The following is an 18,178-nucleotide window of genomic DNA, read 5'->3' as shown; positions in this document are numbered from 1 at the left end:
CCGATGTTCCGATTACCGCATTTTGTCAAAAGTCAAACAAATTCGCTTTAATATTTCCTTAATATTTTTATATTTCAACGAAAAAGTGGCATTAAATTCGTTATTAAATATGTCTTATTTAAAGGAACCCGAATTAGTGGCGAAAATTCAAACTTACTTTGGGGTTATCACCAACCCCGAGAAGAGTCCAGACAACAGTGATAGTAGTGAATCAAGTGGAAAAAAGTATGTGATAGCTAATAAGTTTTGGTACTATTTATTTGTTTTTGGAACCGCGCTTGGCGATGAAACGTTTTATTCAAGTTTCATTCCGTTTTGGTTCTGGAACATTGATGGTGCTGTAGGGAGAAGGGTTGTTTTAATTTGGACCATCGTGATGTATATAGGTAATGAAAAAATGGCCACACTTCGTGTGTTTATGTATGACTTGTAGGTCAAGCTATTAAAGATATTCTGCGCTGGCCTAGACCAGGTCCCCCTGTCGTCCGACTACAAAGTAAATGGTCGCTGGAATATGGAATGCCTTCCACCCATGCGATGGTAGCCGTCGCGTTCCCGTTTTCGTTTCTTCTGTGTACCGTAAATCGCTACCAGTACAACATTCCACTGGGGTTGGTTATTGCAATAATATGGTGCTCTGTTATTTGTTTAAGTCGACTCTACTTGGGCATGCACTCAGTTTTGGTAACTATTTTTTCATAGATTAAATTTTTGTGATTATATTTAGTAAGGTGGGCTGATTTTGTGACTCATATTTAATCAATTCCAACTAATTCACTAATCGCGAATGTATGACGCGATTTTAAAATTTCTTGTGATTACATGTAGTGATAACAGGGCCATTATGGGCTGGGTTATCAACTTTAATGTGCAGGTGTCCATTTCCAGTCAAACTTTATAAGTGTTGTTCTGTATATTTTTGTTTTTACGTTGTCGTCTGTCTGCCGTCCCGATTTTTATTAGACAGATAATCTCCGAAAGTACTGGGCCGATTGTTGTCAAATTTTATATTTATATGAGGAATATCATATAGATGGCGAAACGCTAACCAAAATTTGTCTGATCATCCCCAATAATAATGTGATGACGTCACTTCAAAATTGTACATAGTAAATGGGTTTTAAATTGTATAAAATAACATAGTTCTACACGTGTAGTTTATGAATCCGTGTTGAGTTTTTACCCGAAACGTCCAGATTGTTGGAAAAAAAAAAATGAAAATTGTGAAACAACATTCTGCAATTTAATTTGGAATCTGTAAAACCGAATGCTTACGAAACTTATTCGTAATTAGACAATTTTTTTTTTCACTTCAATCAAACGAGTTCTGACTCAGTGAATTTCATGAAATTTTCCTGGAAGCATTTATTTAAATAAATCTAATGTCTGTTAAATTGTGTTAGCGCCAGTTAACGATTAAAATCCTAACCTGATCTGTGAATTTACAAACAATGAATTAAATTTTCACGTGTTCCCGATTAGAAAGCCGCAAGAATTAGGTACACGCGTTGGGGAAACTGTGGCGTCGTCATTGTTACGATTAATTGTCGTTAAACAAAGGCTTTCTTTTTTTTATTAACCACCAAGCCAACTAATTTAACCTACTCACCACGTGGTTACACTCACAACACATATACCAAAAGTGACGCTGTTAGTGCGTCTGGCGGGAACCTGTTTCACCCCTCTCCACCCGTAAGGCCCCACTTTGGAACTTTGGGTAGCATGAATTCATAATTCTAAACGCATTCATTCATCATAACTCCGTCAGTCAATATTCATTCATTCTTCAAGCGCTCAACATTCACTCTATATTCATTTGTGGACCTAATGATCATATTCTATTTTTATTCTAGCACACACTTGTTATTTGTTAATAAAACTCATAAACCGACTGTCCGCTGTTCTAATTAATAAATCATCAAAGTTAAAAAACCCTCTCACTAGAATCCCCTAGCGAGCTACCAACTAGCCAAAAAGCGTGAACGTGCACATGGTTGCCTATGTTTAACGATTTTTTAGATTGATTTTTTTTCAAATTCAAATTATTCAGATGTGATTTCGCGCCGCTGTTAATTAAGTTCAGCGCGAAATTTTAATTCGAATTCGGTCACCACAATTTACTTAAACAGGTGGCTCAAAAAATGAATGAATGAGTCATTTTATTTTATTGATAGATCAGGAACGGCTCACTCCTTTCTCATAGCAAATTTTGGGAATACAATACTGTTACTTTTAGTATTACAGCGCACCAATCCAAGTTGATATACGTGTGCTTGCAAAAATGTTGATGACGTCATTAATTTTGTTGAGACACCCCCTATAAGTAAATCAAAAAAACATTAATTCAGTGATAAATCACAAGTATTGACTCATACTTTGCACATTTAAGATACGATTTATTCAGCAAAATTTTGAGGTGACGTCATCAATTTTTTAGGGGGGATGAGCAAATTCATTTTCATCAAAAATTTACCATGCTTGTGATAACCTTAAAACATCTCCAAGATTTCAAAGGATTCGGTTTTGTAGTTCCTGGTTAAATCAATAAAATAAATTCACGCTTTCATTATTTTTTTTTTGAGTCACCCTGTATATGCAAATCCGAAAAATATGAATGGAATGATAAATCACAAGAAGAGACTCACCATATTTTGTACAATTTAGATGGGATTTATTCGGCAAAATTTTGTCTTATATTATCAGCTACTAGCCCGCCCATCAACCCTCTCTTTTCTTAGAAGGTATTTCATTTGCCAAAATCAGTTTTATTTTAGCAGTTACTAGCTAGGATAAGACTGATTTTGACAGATGAGATACCTTCTAAGAAAAGAGAGGGTGGGTGGGCGGGGCTAGTATTTTCTATGGTAAGACTGATTTTGGCAAATGACGTATCCTCTAAGAAAATAGAGGGTGGATGGGCGGGCTTAGTATCTTCTAGGATAAGACCAATTTTGGCAAAGGAAATATCTTCTAAGAAAAGAGAGGGTGGGTGGGCGGGGCTAGTATTTTCTATGATAAGACTGATTTTGGCAAATGACGTACCCTCTAAGAAAATAGAGGGTGGATGGGCGGGCTTAGTGTCTTCTAGGATAAGACCAATTTTGGCAAAGGAAATATCTTCTAAGAAAAGATAGGGTGGGTGGGCGGGGCTAGTATCTTCTAGAATAAGACTGATTTTGGCAAATGAGATCCCTTCTAAGAAAAGAGAAGAAGAAGATTTGCCAAAATCAGTCTTATCCTAGACGATACTAGCCCCGCCCGCCCACCCTCTCTTTTCTTATAGGATATATCATTTGCCAAAATCAGTTTTATCTTAGCAGCTACTAGCTAGGATAAGACTGATTTTGGCAAATCACATACCCTCTAAGAAAAGAGAGGGTGAGTGGGCGGGGCTAGTGTCTTCTATGATGACTGATTTTGGCAAATGAGATCCCTTCTAAGAAAAGAGAAGAAGATTTCCCAAAATCAGTCCTATCCTAGAATATACTAGCCCCGCCCACCCATCCTCTCTTTTCTTAGAAGCTATCTCATCTGCCAATATCAGTCTTAGCAGCTATTAATTAGCTCCATCCACCCTCTCTTTTCTTAGAGGATATATCTTTTGCCAAACTCAGTTTGATCTTAGCAGCTACTAGCTGGGATAAGACTGATTTTGGCAAATCACATACCCTCTAAGAAAAGAGAGGGTGGGTGGGCGGGGCTAGTGTCTTCTATGATGACTGATTTTGGCAAATGAGATCCCTTCTAAGAAAAGAGAACAAGAAGATTTGCCAAAATCAGTCTTATCCTAGAAGATACTAGCCCCGCCCACCCACCCTCTCTTTTCTTAGAAGCTATCTCATCTGCCAATATCAGTCTTAGCAGCTATTAGCTCCACCCACCCTCTCTTTTCTGAGAGGATATATCTTTTGGCAAATCACATACCCTCTAAGAAAAGAGAGGGTGGGTGGGCGGGGCTAGTGTCTTCTACGAGTATGATGACTGATTTTGGCAAATGAGATCCCTTCTAAGAAAAGAGAAGAAGAAGATTTGCCAAAATCAGTCTTATCCTAGAAGATACTCTAGCCCCGCCCACCCACCCTCTCTTTTCTTAGAAGCTATCTCATCTGCCAATATCAGTCTTAGCAGCTATTAGCTCTACCCACTCTCTCTTTTCTTAGAGGATATATCTTTTGCCAAACTCAGTTTTATCTTAGCAGCCACTAGCTAGGATAAGACTGATTTTGGCAAATCACATACCCTTTAAGAAAAGAGAGGGTGGGTGGGCGGGACTAGTGTCTTCTAGGATGACTGATTGTGGCAAATGAGATCCCTCTAAAAAAATAGAAGACGGGTGGGCGGGGCTAGTATCTTCTAGGATGACTGATTTTGGCAAATGAAATCCCTCTAAAAGAATAGAGGGCGGGTGGGCGGGGCTAGTTGCTGCTAAGGTAAGAGTGATTTTGGCAAATGAGATTTTCGATTTTCAGTATTTCGATTTTTCAATTTTTCGGTTTTCAGACTTTCGATTTTTCAATTTTTCGTTTCTTCAGTTTTTCTAGTTTTCACTTAAAACTTTTTCGATCTTTCAGTTTTACAGTTTTTCAACTTTACAATTTTTCAGTTTCCAAATTTTTCGATTCATTAATTTTTTTCAATTTGCAATTTTTTGCTTTTGCAAATTTCGATTTTTCAGTTTGTTTAGATTTTTCAACAATTTTTTTCGAATCAAAAAAACGAAGAAATATAAAATACAAACTCTGAAAAATGTAAGCACTGGAAATCAAGAACTTGGAAATTTGAAGAAACGAATGGTTAAAAATTGAGAAACTTAAAAATCTAAACGTGCAAAATCGAAAAAAAAAAAATGCAAAATCGAAATATTGAAAATTAAAGAAATCAGAAAATCGAATAGAAATTGAAAAATTTAAAAATTGGGAAAACTGGAAAATCTAAAAATCAAAGAATGAAAATTTGACAAATTGAGTAAATGCAAAATTATAAAATCGAAAGAAACACTCAAAAAATAAAGGAAATGAAACCTAAAACATTAGGAAAATGAACAATAAAAACCAAGAACTTGAATAATTGACAAAACGAAAAATTAAAAAATAGAGCCTCTAAGGAAAGAGAGGGTGGGTGGGCGGTGCTAGTACATGTTAAGATAAAACTGATTTTGGCAAATGACATATCCCCTAAGAAATTTAATTAAATTTTTATAGGAAAAGACACTAGAAGCTCCAAAGCACTTTCAAATTCTTTCCAAAAAGGAATACCTAGAACCTCAAGATTGTTTTAAATTTTTCAAAAAAAAAAAATGGGATCCCAAACAGATCATGTCAGAATTTTCCAAAAATTGTACACCAAACCTCCGGCACCCAAGACTTTTTCAAATTCATAAAAAATAACACTTAAAATTAACTGCGAACATTTTAAACGTGGAGATTTGCTTATACAGGGTGACTCAAAAAAATTAATGAATCGGTCAATTTATTATTGATCAAAATAACATTCAAAATATTTTGTTTATGGATAATTTTAGTCTATTTTGAGGCGATATACTCATTCCAATCAAACAAATATCTACATGACATTCTTCCGATGTATAAACATCAACATTTTATACGGATATGCTTGTGATGCTGAACCATCACCGGAAGTTAAGGGACCCCTTCTGATCTAAATATAACGGAAAATAAAATTTATTTGTTTTTAATTTGGTTATTACAAAAATACGATTTCGTCTTCGACTGACCGTTTGTTGAGACATATGATCTCGAGATTGCACAAAATGCAAAATAGGGCGTTCCACTAATTTATGACTTGTAGCCAGGCAGCCACCTGCACAAAGAGCTGCCGCCTGAGTTTTTTTTTTTTTTTTTTTTTTAATTTCAATTACTCATTTTATTTTAGATATTATATAGCAACTAAAATTTATCCCTTCTGAAAAAAAAAAAATTAAATATGAGTTGTGCTTCATTTGATATCAAAATATTCCAAAACAATGACAAAATTATTCCAAAAATTACAAAAAGTTTTCTTGCAGGACATCATCGTTGGATTGGCGTTGGCTATAGGCATCATGACCCCACTCGTGCCCGTCGTCGACTACTTGGACAATTATTTACTAACCGACCCCACTTCTCCCTTCTTGCTATTGGTTGCATCAATCCTCATGATTGTGTACTACCCAAATAGCGGTAAATGGACACCAACAAGGTACCTTTCCTCCACCCCCAAACTTATCAACTAATTTGTGACTTTCCAGAGGTGATACAGCGATGATCCTTTCCGTCTGCGTCGGAATCCACGTCGGAGCATGGCTGAACTACCAACTCGGAATAATGACGTCTTCAGACTTAACACCGCCTTATGCAATAATGTGGCCTTCGTATACCATGTTAGGTTGTACGATTTTACGTACGATAATCGGTTTCGCGTTAGTGTTACTCACGAGAGCAATATCGAAAAGCGCGTCCTACAACTTCATTTGTGCTTTATTGAGAGAGGACGCCGACGTTTTGAAAAAATCGGTCAATTCGTTAAGCAATAAACACAAGACGATTGTCGAATTGGGGTGCAAATATATCACTTGTGGCATGATCGGCTTCAACGCCCTCTATCTCATTCCGCAGCTTTTTAGATATTTGAAAATTGAAAGACCGACGTTTTTCACGGAGATTTGATAGTGGCTGTTGATGTGTAGTTATTTTCATAGCGGTGATTTTTTGATCTTGATTTAATAGTAGTGAATTAATTCAATCAAATTGTTAATTTATTGTTTCGTTTCGTGGCTTTAAAAGCAATAAATAGTGTTCGTTTTACTGCTCATCATGTAGATCTGATTATCGGAATCTCGGGATATTTGCATGCTATGTCGCTTTAGAATAAAGTACAGCGAGATTGTTTTTTTTTTGTTTAATGAGTACTTTTTTCTAAAGAGAGACAATCTACACTACACTTTTAAGTACATATCAGTCAATGCATTTACACAAACTTTTTCAAGTATTCGCTGAATTTATGCTCAAACTATACGATAATAAAACATAGTGTTCGTAGTGCGGCAAATCAAGAAAGCTTGTGATAACTGAAATTTAAACAACAATTCAGATGCCATAGTCATAATCAATTTTTTATATTGTAACTGAATTTATATACATTTAAGTAACCACTGTATTCCTTATAAATTTAAGTGAGATTTAGCCTCCAACCAGGGGCATTGTTACCGTTAAAATCTAAAACAAAATATAAATATTGAGAAACGATCGACTTCAATTACTTACCTTTGTAGATTTGTTGAAAATGGACGTACAAGACGATTGTCTAATAACAAGGGGAACAAATATATCAAGTAAATAATGTTTTGAGGTCGACTCTATAACAATTCTATCTTCACCCACATCTAGCGTGAGCTCTTTAGTTGAAATCTGAAACATTAATAAAACGTACAAAAACGCGTGAACAAATATTTACAAGTCTTACAACGTCGGGGAATTTAAATTCTCCAATCAGACAATTCGGTTGCGCTCTTCGCCTAAATAGTTTGTACTCGGGGCTTCTACACGGAATTTCGCCACTCGAAATCGTTTCAATCAAAGGCTTCCTCTTCGTACTATCCTCAATTATTGAGGCACCACTCACGTTTTTCATTTTCTCATTTATCTCCCGTTGCTGTATCCTGTGCACCTGCAACGTCCCGAACGCTTTCCTATTTTTCAAAATTATTTTATCGTCGTGGGTGATAATCCCGTGCTTATCTTTCAACCCCTCGAACACAATCGTGATGAAGAAATTTTTGAATAACACGCTTCGTTCTATTTTCTGGAAAAAATCGGGGTGTATAGCGACGTCGGAAACCCGGGCTTCTTCCCCTTTTTTGTCGGTTTCGGTGCGAACATCACCGATGCTCATCGGTACTCTGTAGTCCGCGATGTCATCTGATTCTAGAATATTGGCGAGCTCTTTTTCGGTTATGTCTTTCGGTGGCGGAATTGCGTCAGTGTGGCAAATATTTACGAAGAATTTTGAGTCGGAACCGACTTCTCGGGTTTTGATGCAGAATCCTAGAAACGAATAGAGAAGAGTTTGACTTATACTCGTACAATAAAATGAGTGTTTATTCTATTTACAAAAATAGATTATCGTAAATTAAAGCACACCGACAGTATTGGTTTTTTCGCTCATCATCCCTAATACTGATAAGAGTGCACGCTGTAGTGCACTTATTGTTATAGTTTAAATCGGTGAGATAACACCTTGGAGTGTGCTTATGTTACTATGAAAAAGCAAGATAATTGTATTTGATAACTCCAAAAGTCCACAAGCTAGATTTTATCGTTTTATGATGCAGGAGCCTTCACTTATCATCAGATATCTTAAGGTCATTTCACTAAAGCGTTTTAATTTTTTTTTTATCTCAGTTGCGATTTGCGAAGTATTATCATTTCTGTTCATCGATCCTTGTCAATAAAAAAAAAGCAGATAACTAACAGGAAAAATGTTTTCTCAGGACATCCTAACTTCGGTTGTTTATGTTTATATTTCTACCATTGGAAAAAATTCACTTTTAAAAAAGTTTTCTAAAAATTCGGGAAAAATTCAGGGACGTAAATCTCGACATGCTGACTCCAAAAATATAGTGTGTTGATGATCACGGACAACATTTTCGAAAGAATGGGTATAAAATGCGAATTTTGAAAATTTCTAAAAATTTCGATATTTCAACGGTCGATTCCGGAAAAACGGTTGCAGATATCAAAGAAACGAATCCCGAAGTGAGTTCTAGAGCTCGAAATCTACAAGAAAATGTATTTAGTTAAGTTTCGAAAATGTCAAAAATTAGCCGAAATTTGAAGAAGGGGGGACCATTGGAAAAATTTCACTTTTAAAAAAGTTGTCTAAAAATCACGAAAAAATTCAGGGACGTAGATCTCGACATGCTGATTCCAAAAATATAGTGTGTTGATGGTCACGGAGCAACATTTTCGAAAGAATCGGTACGAAATGGGAATTTTTTATAATTTCTAAAAATTTCGATATTTCAACGGTCGATTCCGGAAAAACGGTTGCAGATATCAAAGAAACGAGGCCCGAAGTGAGTTCTAGAGCTCGAAATCTACAAGAAAACGTGTTTAGTTAAGTTTCGAAAATGTCAAAAATTTGCCGAAAAATGTATTTAGTTAAGTTTCGAAAATGTCAAAATTTGGCCGAAATTTGAAGAAGGGGGGACCATTGGAAAATTTTCACTTTTAAAAAAGTTGTCTAAAAATCACGAAAAAATTCAGGGACGTAGATCTCGACATGCTGATTCCAAAAATATAGTGTGTTGATGGTCACGGACAACATTTTCGAAAGAATCGGTACGAAATGGGAATTTTTTAAAATTTCTAAAAATTTCGATATTTAAACGGTCGATTCCGGAAAAACGGTTGCAGATATCAAAGAAACGAGGCCCGAACTGAGTTCTAGAGCTCGAAATCTACAAGAAAATGTATTTAGTTAGGTTTCGAAAATGTCAAAATTTGGCCGAAATTTGAAGAAGGGGGGACCATTGGAAAAATTTCACTTTTAAAAAAGTGGTCTAAAAATCACGAAAAAATTCAGGGGCGTAGATCTCGACATGCTGATTCCAAAAATATAGTGTGTTGATGGTCACGGAGCAACATTTTCGAAAGAATCGGTACGAAATGGGAATTTTTTATAATTTCTAAAAATTTCGATATTTCAACGGTCGATTCCGGAAAAACGGTTGCAGATATCAAAGAAACGAGGCCCGAAGTGAGTTCTAGAGCTCGAAATCTACAAGAAAACGTGTTTAGTTAAGTTTCGAAAATGTCAAAAATTTGCCGAAATTTGAAGAAGGGGGGACCATTGGAAAAATTTCACTTTTAAAAAAGTTGTCTAAAAATTCGGAAAAAATTCAGGGACGTAGATCTCGACATGTTGATTCCAAAAATATAGTGTGTTGATGGTCACGGACAACATTTTCGAAAGAATCGGTACGAAATGGGAATTTTTTAAAATTTCTAAAAATTTCGATATTTAAACGGTCGATTCCGGAAAAACGGTTGCAGATATCAAAGAAACGAGGCCCGAAGTGAGTTCTAGAGCTCGAAATCTACAAGAAAATGTATTTAGTTAGGTTTCGAAAATGTCAAAATTTGGCCGAAATTTGAAGAAGGGGGGACCATTGGAAAAATTTCACTTTTAAAAAAGTGGTCTAAAAATCACGAAAAAATTCAGGGGCGTAGATCTCGACATGCTGATTCCAAAAATATAGCGTGTTGATGGTCACGGAGCAACATTTTCGAAAGAATCGGTACGAAATGGGAATTTTTTATAATTTCTAAAAATTTCGATATTTCAACGGTCGATTCCGGAAAAACGGTTGCAGATATCAAAGAAACGAGGCCCGAAATAAGTTCTAGAGCTCGAAATCTACAAGAAAATGTGTTTAGTTAAGTTTCGAAAATGTCAAAAATTTGCCGAAATTTGAAGAAGGGGGGACCATTGGAAAAATTTCACTTTTAAAAAAGTTGTCAAAAAATTCGGAAAAAATTCAGGGACGTAGATCTCGACATGCTGATTCCAAAAATATAGCGTGTTGATGATAACGAAGCAATATTTTCGGAAAATTCCGTGTGAAATTCGATTTTTTCGAAATTTTTAAAAATTGCGATATTTCAATGGACGATTCTGGAAAAACTGTTTAAGTTATCGAAGAAATGAGGCCAGAAGTGACTTCTACGGTCCAAAATCCACAAGAATATGTATTTAGTTAAATTTCGAAAATCGTCGAGAATGGGTTTAAATTTGCATAAGGGGTACCTAATACGAATACATAATGGACAATTTCAGTTTTGAAAAACTCATCTAAAAATTCATATTCATTTCGATAAACTAAAAAATTGAAAAATCGAAATACTGAAAAATTCCACAACTGAAATATCGAAAATCCGAAAAATGGAAGAAAAACTGAAGAATCGAAAAATTGAAACATCAAATCGAGAAAATGTGAAATCAAATAAATTGAAAAAACGAAAAATCTGTCCAAACATCAAAATCTCGAAAAATTCAAAAATTCCAGAAGTTGAAAGGTTCCCAAACTTCAGAAATCTAAAAATCAAAAAATCGTAAAATCTAAAAATTGTAAAACCAGAAAACCAAAAAGCAGACAAAAATTCGAAAAATGGAAAAACCGAAAAATCTAATACTCATTTAAAAAATTGAAAAATTAAAATTCATATCAAAAAATCAAGAAACCGAAAAACTGAAAAATCGAGGAGCTGAAAAATTCCAAAACAGAAATGACGAAAAATTCAAACACTGAAACCTTGAGAATCGAAACATCAAATGATCGAGGAGTCGAAAAGTCCAGATGTCGAAAAATTAAGAAATCGAAAGAGGCCAAAATCGAAAATTTAGAAACTGAAAAATCGAAATATTTAAAATTAAAAAGAAAATCGATAAACCAAAAAATTAAAAAATCGAAATATTGAAAAATGCCACAATTGAAATATCGAAAATCCGAATAATGGAAGAAAAACTGAAGAATTGAAAAATTGAAACATTAAATCGAGAAAATGAGAAATCAAACAAATTGAAAAAACGAAAAATCTGTCCCAACATCAAAATGTCGAAAAATTAAAAAATTCCAGAAGTTGAAAGGTTCCCAAACTTCAGAAATCTAGAAATCAAAAAATCGTAAAATCTAAAAATTGCAAAACCAAAAAACTAAAAAGCAGACAAAAATTCGAAAAATTGAAAAACCGAAAAATCTAATACTTAAAAAGTTGAAAAATTAAAATTCATATCCAAAAATCAAGAAACCGAAAAACTGAAAAATCGAGGAGCTGAAAAATTCCACAACAGAAATGACGAAAAATTGAGAAATTGGAAAATCGAAAAGCCAAAAAGTCGGAAAATCGAAAAATTCAAACACTGAAACCTTGAGAATCGAAACATCAAATGATTGAGGAGTCGAAAAGTCCAGATGTCGAAAAATTGAGAAATCGAAAGAGGCCAAAATCGAAAATTCAGAAACTGAAAAATTGAAATATTTAGAATCAAAAAAAAAAAAAAAAATCGATAAACCAAAAAATTAAAAAATTGAAATATTGAAAATTGCCACAACTGAAATATCGAAAATCCGAGAAATGGAAGAAAAACTGAACAATCGAAAAATTGAAACATTAAGTCGAGAAAATGAGAAATCAAACAAATTGAAAAAACGAAAAATCCGTCCGTACATCAAAATCTCGAAAAACTGAAAAATCCAGAAGTTAAAAGGTTCCCAAATTTCAGAAATCGAAAAATCGTAAAATTCTATAAATCGAAAAGCCGAGATGTCAAGAAACAAATCGTAAAATCTAAAAATTATAAAACCAAAAAATTAAAAAAGCAAACAAAAAATCGAAAAATCTAGTACTCATTTAAAAAATTGAAAAATTAAAATTCATATAAAAAAATCAAGAAACCGAAAAACGGAAAAATTGAGAAATTGAAAAATTCCAAAACAGAAATGATGAAAAATTAAGAAATTCGAAAATTGGAAAGCCAAAAAGTCGAAAAACCGAAAAATTCAAACACTGAAACGTTGAGATATCGAAACATCAAATGATCGAGGAATCGAAAAATCCAGATGCCGAAAAACTGAGAAATCGAAAGAGGCCAAAACCGAAAATTTAAAAACTGAAAAATCGAAATATTTCAAATTAAAAAAAAAATCGATAAACCAAAAATTAAAAAATCGAAATACTGAAAAATGCCAGAACTGAAATATCGAAAATCCGAAAAATAGAACAAAAACTGAAGAATCGCAAAATTGAAACATTAAATCGAGAAAATGAGAAATTCAATTTGTAAAATCTAATAATTATAAAACCAAAAAACTAAAAAAGCAAACAAAAATTCGAAAAATTGTAAAATCGAAAAATCTAATACTTAACTAAAAAACTGAAAAATCGAGAAATTGAAAAGTTCCAAAACAGAAATGACCAAAAATTGAGAAATTGGAAAATCGAAAAATTCAAACACTCAAACATTGAAAAATTATAATAGGCCAAAATCGAAAAGTTAAAAATTGAAAAATCGAAATATTTGAAATAAACCAAAAAATTGAAAAATGGATATACTGAAAAATGCCACAACTGAAATATCAAAAATCTGAAAAATGGAAGAAAATCAAACAACGGAAACGAGAGACCACTTTTTTCGTACTCTAGAGGTCATGAGACATCAAGAAAATATGAAAGTGGCAATTCGACCGATGGACTCGTTTACTATACTTCCTTAGCTTACGCTCGGAAAGTAAACATGAATAAAAGTTCATAAAGTGCTAAAAAAATGAGAAAATAAAGGCAGGCAAAAAAGAGACTACAAAAAAAGTCGAGAAAAGGCGTAAAAAATGCCACAAGAAAAAACACAAAAAAGGTAACAAAAAACACGACCAAAAAAGCGACTAAATAAAATCCCATAAAAAGGGCAAAAATTTCCGACAAAAAAAGGAACAAAAAATAACCTTAAAAAAAGACGTCAAAAAAGAGGGCGACAAGAAAAACAGGCCACAAAAACACGAATTAAAGTCCTCAAAAGCAGCAAAAAACCAGACCAAAACAGAACTTCCCGTGCCTCTTGAAGTAAACGACACGTACAAGAGTAGTTTACTTTATAAAAGTTAAATAACATTTAGTACTGTAAATTTTGTAGATGACGTCATCCCATTGTTGGCGGGGATGATTAGGCAAATTTTGATCAGCGTTTCACCATATTATATTTATTATTTTATATTTCAGTGCATTTATGAATCTTGTGTTCACTTTGATGCTAAATTTTTAAATATGTACATGTAGTTCCGTGAATCGTAAATCTTTGTTACGTCATGAATTTAATTACCTTTGTTGTGATGAAAAAAAAGTTGTCTAGTAACCGCTGAAATTTAAACTTAAAATATTATGTTGCCAAAACTGACGTCGCTTGTTATTGAAACAATAAATTCCATGGTCTTACAGACAACTTTTCTTCTTCTTCCATAAATGACCGAATTTTTTAAGACAACACAACAAAATTCGTGTCGGATTCTTAGTGTTCTTTTTTTGCTGAGTTAAACAGGTAACATTCTGTGCGAATCGACGGCTATTATATACATCACTACAATTCAGCGTTATCCTAGTCCCCAAAATTGACGGTACGCGGAATTTCTCAAGGACAATAAATTTAGTCATCGTCATCACTCATCAACATAGTTGCTTCACAGCAATTTAAACATTGTATTGATGTTTTAATGTATAATAACGTGTGAGTCAATTTATAAACATCAAAAGTAAAAACTTTCAGTTATTTACTTAATATCTTCTCGGAATAAATTATTATATAATTGTGTGCATCCTGAAGTAACAAAATCGCGATCTCAGAGTATCGTACAGCGGACTCAATAAATCATTTCCTAAAATATAACGACTATCTCTTGACAATCGATATTCTAGAACAGGGTGGTTGGCGTTACACATCACTTTTCGCATTATCGTTAGCTGAACAATCGCGTTACGTTTGCATAAAGTCAATAGATAAGATTAAATAAAAATAGGAGTGAGATCCCAAGCCAAACGGGTGGAATTTACATACTCAATTACTAAATTGTAACAACAAAACAATTTTTTTCGAAAACACCGATCGAACAACAATTACGCTAAACTGAAAATCGATCAGTGGGTTTGTACAGGTGATGAATAGGAGCGTGACCGAGGCCTTGATATAATTCAGCACCTCAGCGTTACCCATTTTCATTCAATATTCGAATTTTAGACACTCGCACGCCACGTTCGTGATAAGAGTGTAACAAAATTGCCACAAGTTGCGTAATTTCAGGTTTATTAAAATACGAAATTGATTTTACGGTTTTATCACACCTACATGAGTCTGAAGAACTTGTGCAATTAATAATGAAAATAACACTTGTGTTATTATTAATTAATTGGACATGTTTTCATGGTATTAATTGTTTATGTATTATCTGGTTAGTGTTCGCACATTACATGAATTAAAATAAATAGATTGTCCGATTCCGATAGCATCAGTCAAGTAGTGACGCGCGTAAAGCGCGGTCGAAATTACAGGCGCTCTTTTCCAAACGTGAATTCGGTGTCAGAATCACGGACGATTAGTCAAAAACTATACCTTTGAGTGTCACATTTTCGAAAAAACTGGTAACTTTGTGTGAAAATTTTTCAAGTGTTGCAATCAGTGCGGAAAGAAAGGTAATTATAACTTGTACCCCGAAACAACGGTTGCTCTTATTAATCTGTTGCACAAGCTGAATTCGTTACATAACTCCGAATTTAACTCCACGTAGTGACCGTATGACTCTAAATTAAACAAATTCGGAAAAGTGTGTAAATTTTTTTCGGCGCAACGAGCGAAGCACGCAAAACCTGTTTCTTATAAATACATCCGACTTGCAAGATTCTGTCCATTTAAAATAAACTTGAACACCAAAATTAAGAATTGTTTATAGTAAGCGACCTTGACGTTTCCACAGTTATGCAATTTATTTTTAATTTAAAGGTGAAAGAAAGGAATATGGGTGTGCACAAAACCCATCTTCGGGTCTCCAACAACCGGTTACAGCTACATTCCTAAGTTTTTTAGGTTTTCAGTCAGGTGAAATTTTTTACTCAAAAAAAAATTTAAGAGATAAGTAGTTCAGTTGCTATTGTGTGTGGATTAGGTGATAAGCCGTCGTAAAACATAAAGTCAGAACGCAATTGTTCAGATTTAAGCAACGAGAACAAGTCAACAAAAAGTCAAGTGTAGGTTTAGTTATAATATAATTTTTAAAAACGTACAACAGGAAATGTGAATCTTTAAAATAACAAGTATTGTTTTCTCATGGTCGGATCCTGTGTTTTATTTAAATAACTGTAAAGTTGACGTCATCAGATTTTTTTAATAAACGACGTTGCGAAAGAGCGTCTTCTGAATAAGTCCTTGCCGGTTTATTTTTTGATAATTCAAGTGTTATTAACAATGAGGTCGCGATTTTCAGGTAGTTCGTTAATCTTGTCCAAAACGACAACAAGTCAAGAAATTAACGCGTTTATTGTCCCCAATAACAACAATTAAAAGGAGTGTTTATCTGTAGTTCTAATTAAATACATTGTTGTGTATCACCAACTCCAATTTATCAACTATTCTTAGATAATTGTTTCAACCTTGATTTATAATGACTCATGACTTTATTATCAGTTGTGGAATGACTTTTGCTTATCAATCAAATTTGTTGATAACGTAAAAATGCAGATGTATATTTCGCCGACTTTCTAAGTTTAAATAATAAATCATCGTATTGTCCGTCTTACCAGGAAAGGGTTTTACAAGTTTCGAGGGGTACTGCTCCGGCTGCTGAAACATTTTACTAAACTCATCCTCGCTGGGGTCCGCCTGTAACACGAGTTAACCTAAAAATCGCAAAAAACCCCCAAGTCCACGTACCGTGAAGCGAAGATTTTTTTCGACGATTGTAGGATCGATATCTAAAAACACATTTTTCGACGAGGACGAGTTCGAAGTCATGTTGAACGTGTAATCAATAAGAAATTCAACACCAAAACAAACACTTTCAAGTTAATTTGACAGTTGTGCGAGTAGTGCACATGCGTCAGTCACTAAAACCGACTCGTCATTGTACCTACTCCACTATTATTATTCTTCTCGTTTATTAAAAAAACGTCTTTAATTGGATTTTTCTGGCGTTTTATTGAGTGACCGGAACACTCAAGTCGAAATCGTTTCTTTCACTTTTTTTTATTTTAGCGGTTTCACCACCTCGATTGCCACAGCGTCTGCGCAGTTCCCGGGCAAAAATGGCGGAGAGTTCGATGGACAAGTTTTGCGGCTCCACATTTTGGGTAAGTAAAGTGTTAATTATCGATTCTGTTCGCTTAAAACGGCTTTGTTGTCTACCAATTAGCGAATTGAATTTTTCGTGCTATAAAAATCGGGGTGTTAGTTGAATGAAATTAGGTTATGAAGCGCCGGTGTCGCTCAAATTGGTTTACAACAAAGACGTGTGCGGTTTTTTTGTTCGTTGGGGTTTGTCGTTATCCGTTGATTTTTTTTGTTTTAGAACTCGTCGCTGTCGTGGCACACAAATGATCCAGACGTTACAAAATGCTTCGAGAAGACAGTGCTGATTTGGATTCCTTGTGTTTTCTTGTGGACGTTTTCGAGTTTAGAAGTTTATTATATTTTACATAGCAAAAAACGTGATATTCCGTGGAACTGGGTAAATGTGTCAAAGTTGCTCGGGACTGCAGTTCTTTTTGTGTTGACTGTAACTGATTTAGTGACATCAATAAATTCAGCGAGTTCTAGTGATAGTGGTGTTAGCAATGTGGATATTTATACACCCATTATAAAACTGTTGTCTTTTGTAAGTACAAATTTATTTTTATTTAGTGGCGTTTTGACATCTGTCATGGATAACCTCAAATTCATCCTTCACACTAGGTCACTTATTGAGGGTAATCTGGCGAAAGTCGCAATTTACGATTGTTTATAATTGTTGTTACATAATGATTTAAAAATAATAAACAGTGACGGCACTGGTGCAAATTTTGTAGAAATTCAATGTTTTTTTGTTTGAAAATGTTCATTTAATTTTACTTTTGAGCGGTAGTGGGAGTTTCCCATTTTTGGGTCGAGTTCCGGACATTGTTTACACTTAGTTCCACATTAAAAAAATCCGTAGACTTCTATTTGTAGCATGCAAAAAACGGCTAATTATTGTGAAGTAATATTAAGTGTGACTGGTCAAGGTTTCAGTCAACGTAAATCTCCGAGAAAGTCGTAAATAGTGGGGTTCCCTAGACCATTGGCGTCTCTCACGGTAGACTAAAATTAACATTAGATATTTATTTATTGTAAAGTGTGTTTTACCTAAACTAGCCAGTAAAACTACTTTTTCTACTCCCACATAGTAATCCATGAATTACGAACTGTCTAGCCTCATAGTAAAACCATAGTTACACCCACTGGTATGTAATGAATGAACAGGCACGTAATATATATACAGGGTGTCTCAGAAATAAGTACATTAATTTTAACCAGTAACAGAACTCGTGAAACGGAACAACTTTTTTATCTAACATTTTTTCGAAAACTCAAGTCGAATTTCGAATTTTCCCACCCATATATTCACGAG

At 34.3% G+C, this 18,178-nt stretch overlaps 3 protein-coding genes across 9 annotated transcripts in view; 2 read left to right on the top strand and 1 right to left on the bottom strand.

Annotated features, from left to right (window-relative positions):
* The first annotated feature begins 13 nt into the window (after positions 1 to 13).
* LOC135136968 (sphingosine-1-phosphate phosphatase 2-like) lies at positions 14 to 7,244 on the top strand. The gene is made up of 4 exons (XM_064066479.1): positions 14 to 386; positions 434 to 684; positions 6,026 to 6,198; positions 6,248 to 7,244. Exons 1-4 carry the CDS (start codon positions 110 to 112, stop codon positions 6,663 to 6,665), a joined length of 1,119 nt encoding a protein of 372 aa, XP_063922549.1. The 5' UTR covers positions 14 to 109; the 3' UTR covers positions 6,666 to 7,244.
* LOC135136973 (PIH1 domain-containing protein 1) lies at positions 7,085 to 16,718 on the bottom strand. Its single transcript, XM_064066492.1, has 5 exons — positions 16,468 to 16,718; positions 16,335 to 16,416; positions 7,462 to 8,042; positions 7,263 to 7,406; positions 7,085 to 7,214 (listed from the first exon to the last, which is right to left on the bottom strand). The coding sequence occupies exons 1-5, from the start codon at positions 16,546 to 16,548 to the stop codon at positions 7,179 to 7,181; spliced, it is 924 nt and encodes a 307-aa protein (XP_063922562.1). The 5' UTR covers positions 16,549 to 16,718; the 3' UTR covers positions 7,085 to 7,178.
* Positions 15,048 to 18,178, top strand: part of LOC135136915 (multidrug resistance-associated protein 1) — a 37,159-nt gene continuing 34,028 nt past the window's right edge. For 6 of the 7 annotated variants that reach the window (XM_064066439.1, XM_064066424.1, XM_064066432.1 and 3 more), the window contains exons 1-3: positions 15,048 to 15,233; positions 16,789 to 16,883; positions 17,102 to 17,407. In XM_064066439.1, coding sequence (XP_063922509.1) covers positions 16,839 to 16,883; positions 17,102 to 17,407 — 351 coding nt within the window. In that variant the 5' untranslated portion in view covers positions 15,048 to 15,233; positions 16,789 to 16,838. The remainder of the gene's footprint in view (positions 15,234 to 16,788; positions 16,884 to 17,101; positions 17,408 to 18,178) is intronic. The other variant, XM_064066398.1, reaches the window with a different exon arrangement.

The sequence above is a fragment of the Zophobas morio genome, unplaced genomic scaffold, assembly GCF_036711695.1.
Source record: "Zophobas morio isolate AGI-343-1 ecotype UQ-CSIRO unplaced genomic scaffold, CSIRO_AGI_Zmor_V1 ptg000004l, whole genome shotgun sequence".
Lineage (NCBI taxonomy): Eukaryota > Metazoa > Arthropoda > Insecta > Coleoptera > Tenebrionidae > Zophobas > Zophobas morio.
The sequence above is the reverse complement of the archived record's forward strand: the minus strand, read 5'-3'. Positions and strand labels throughout refer to the sequence as shown.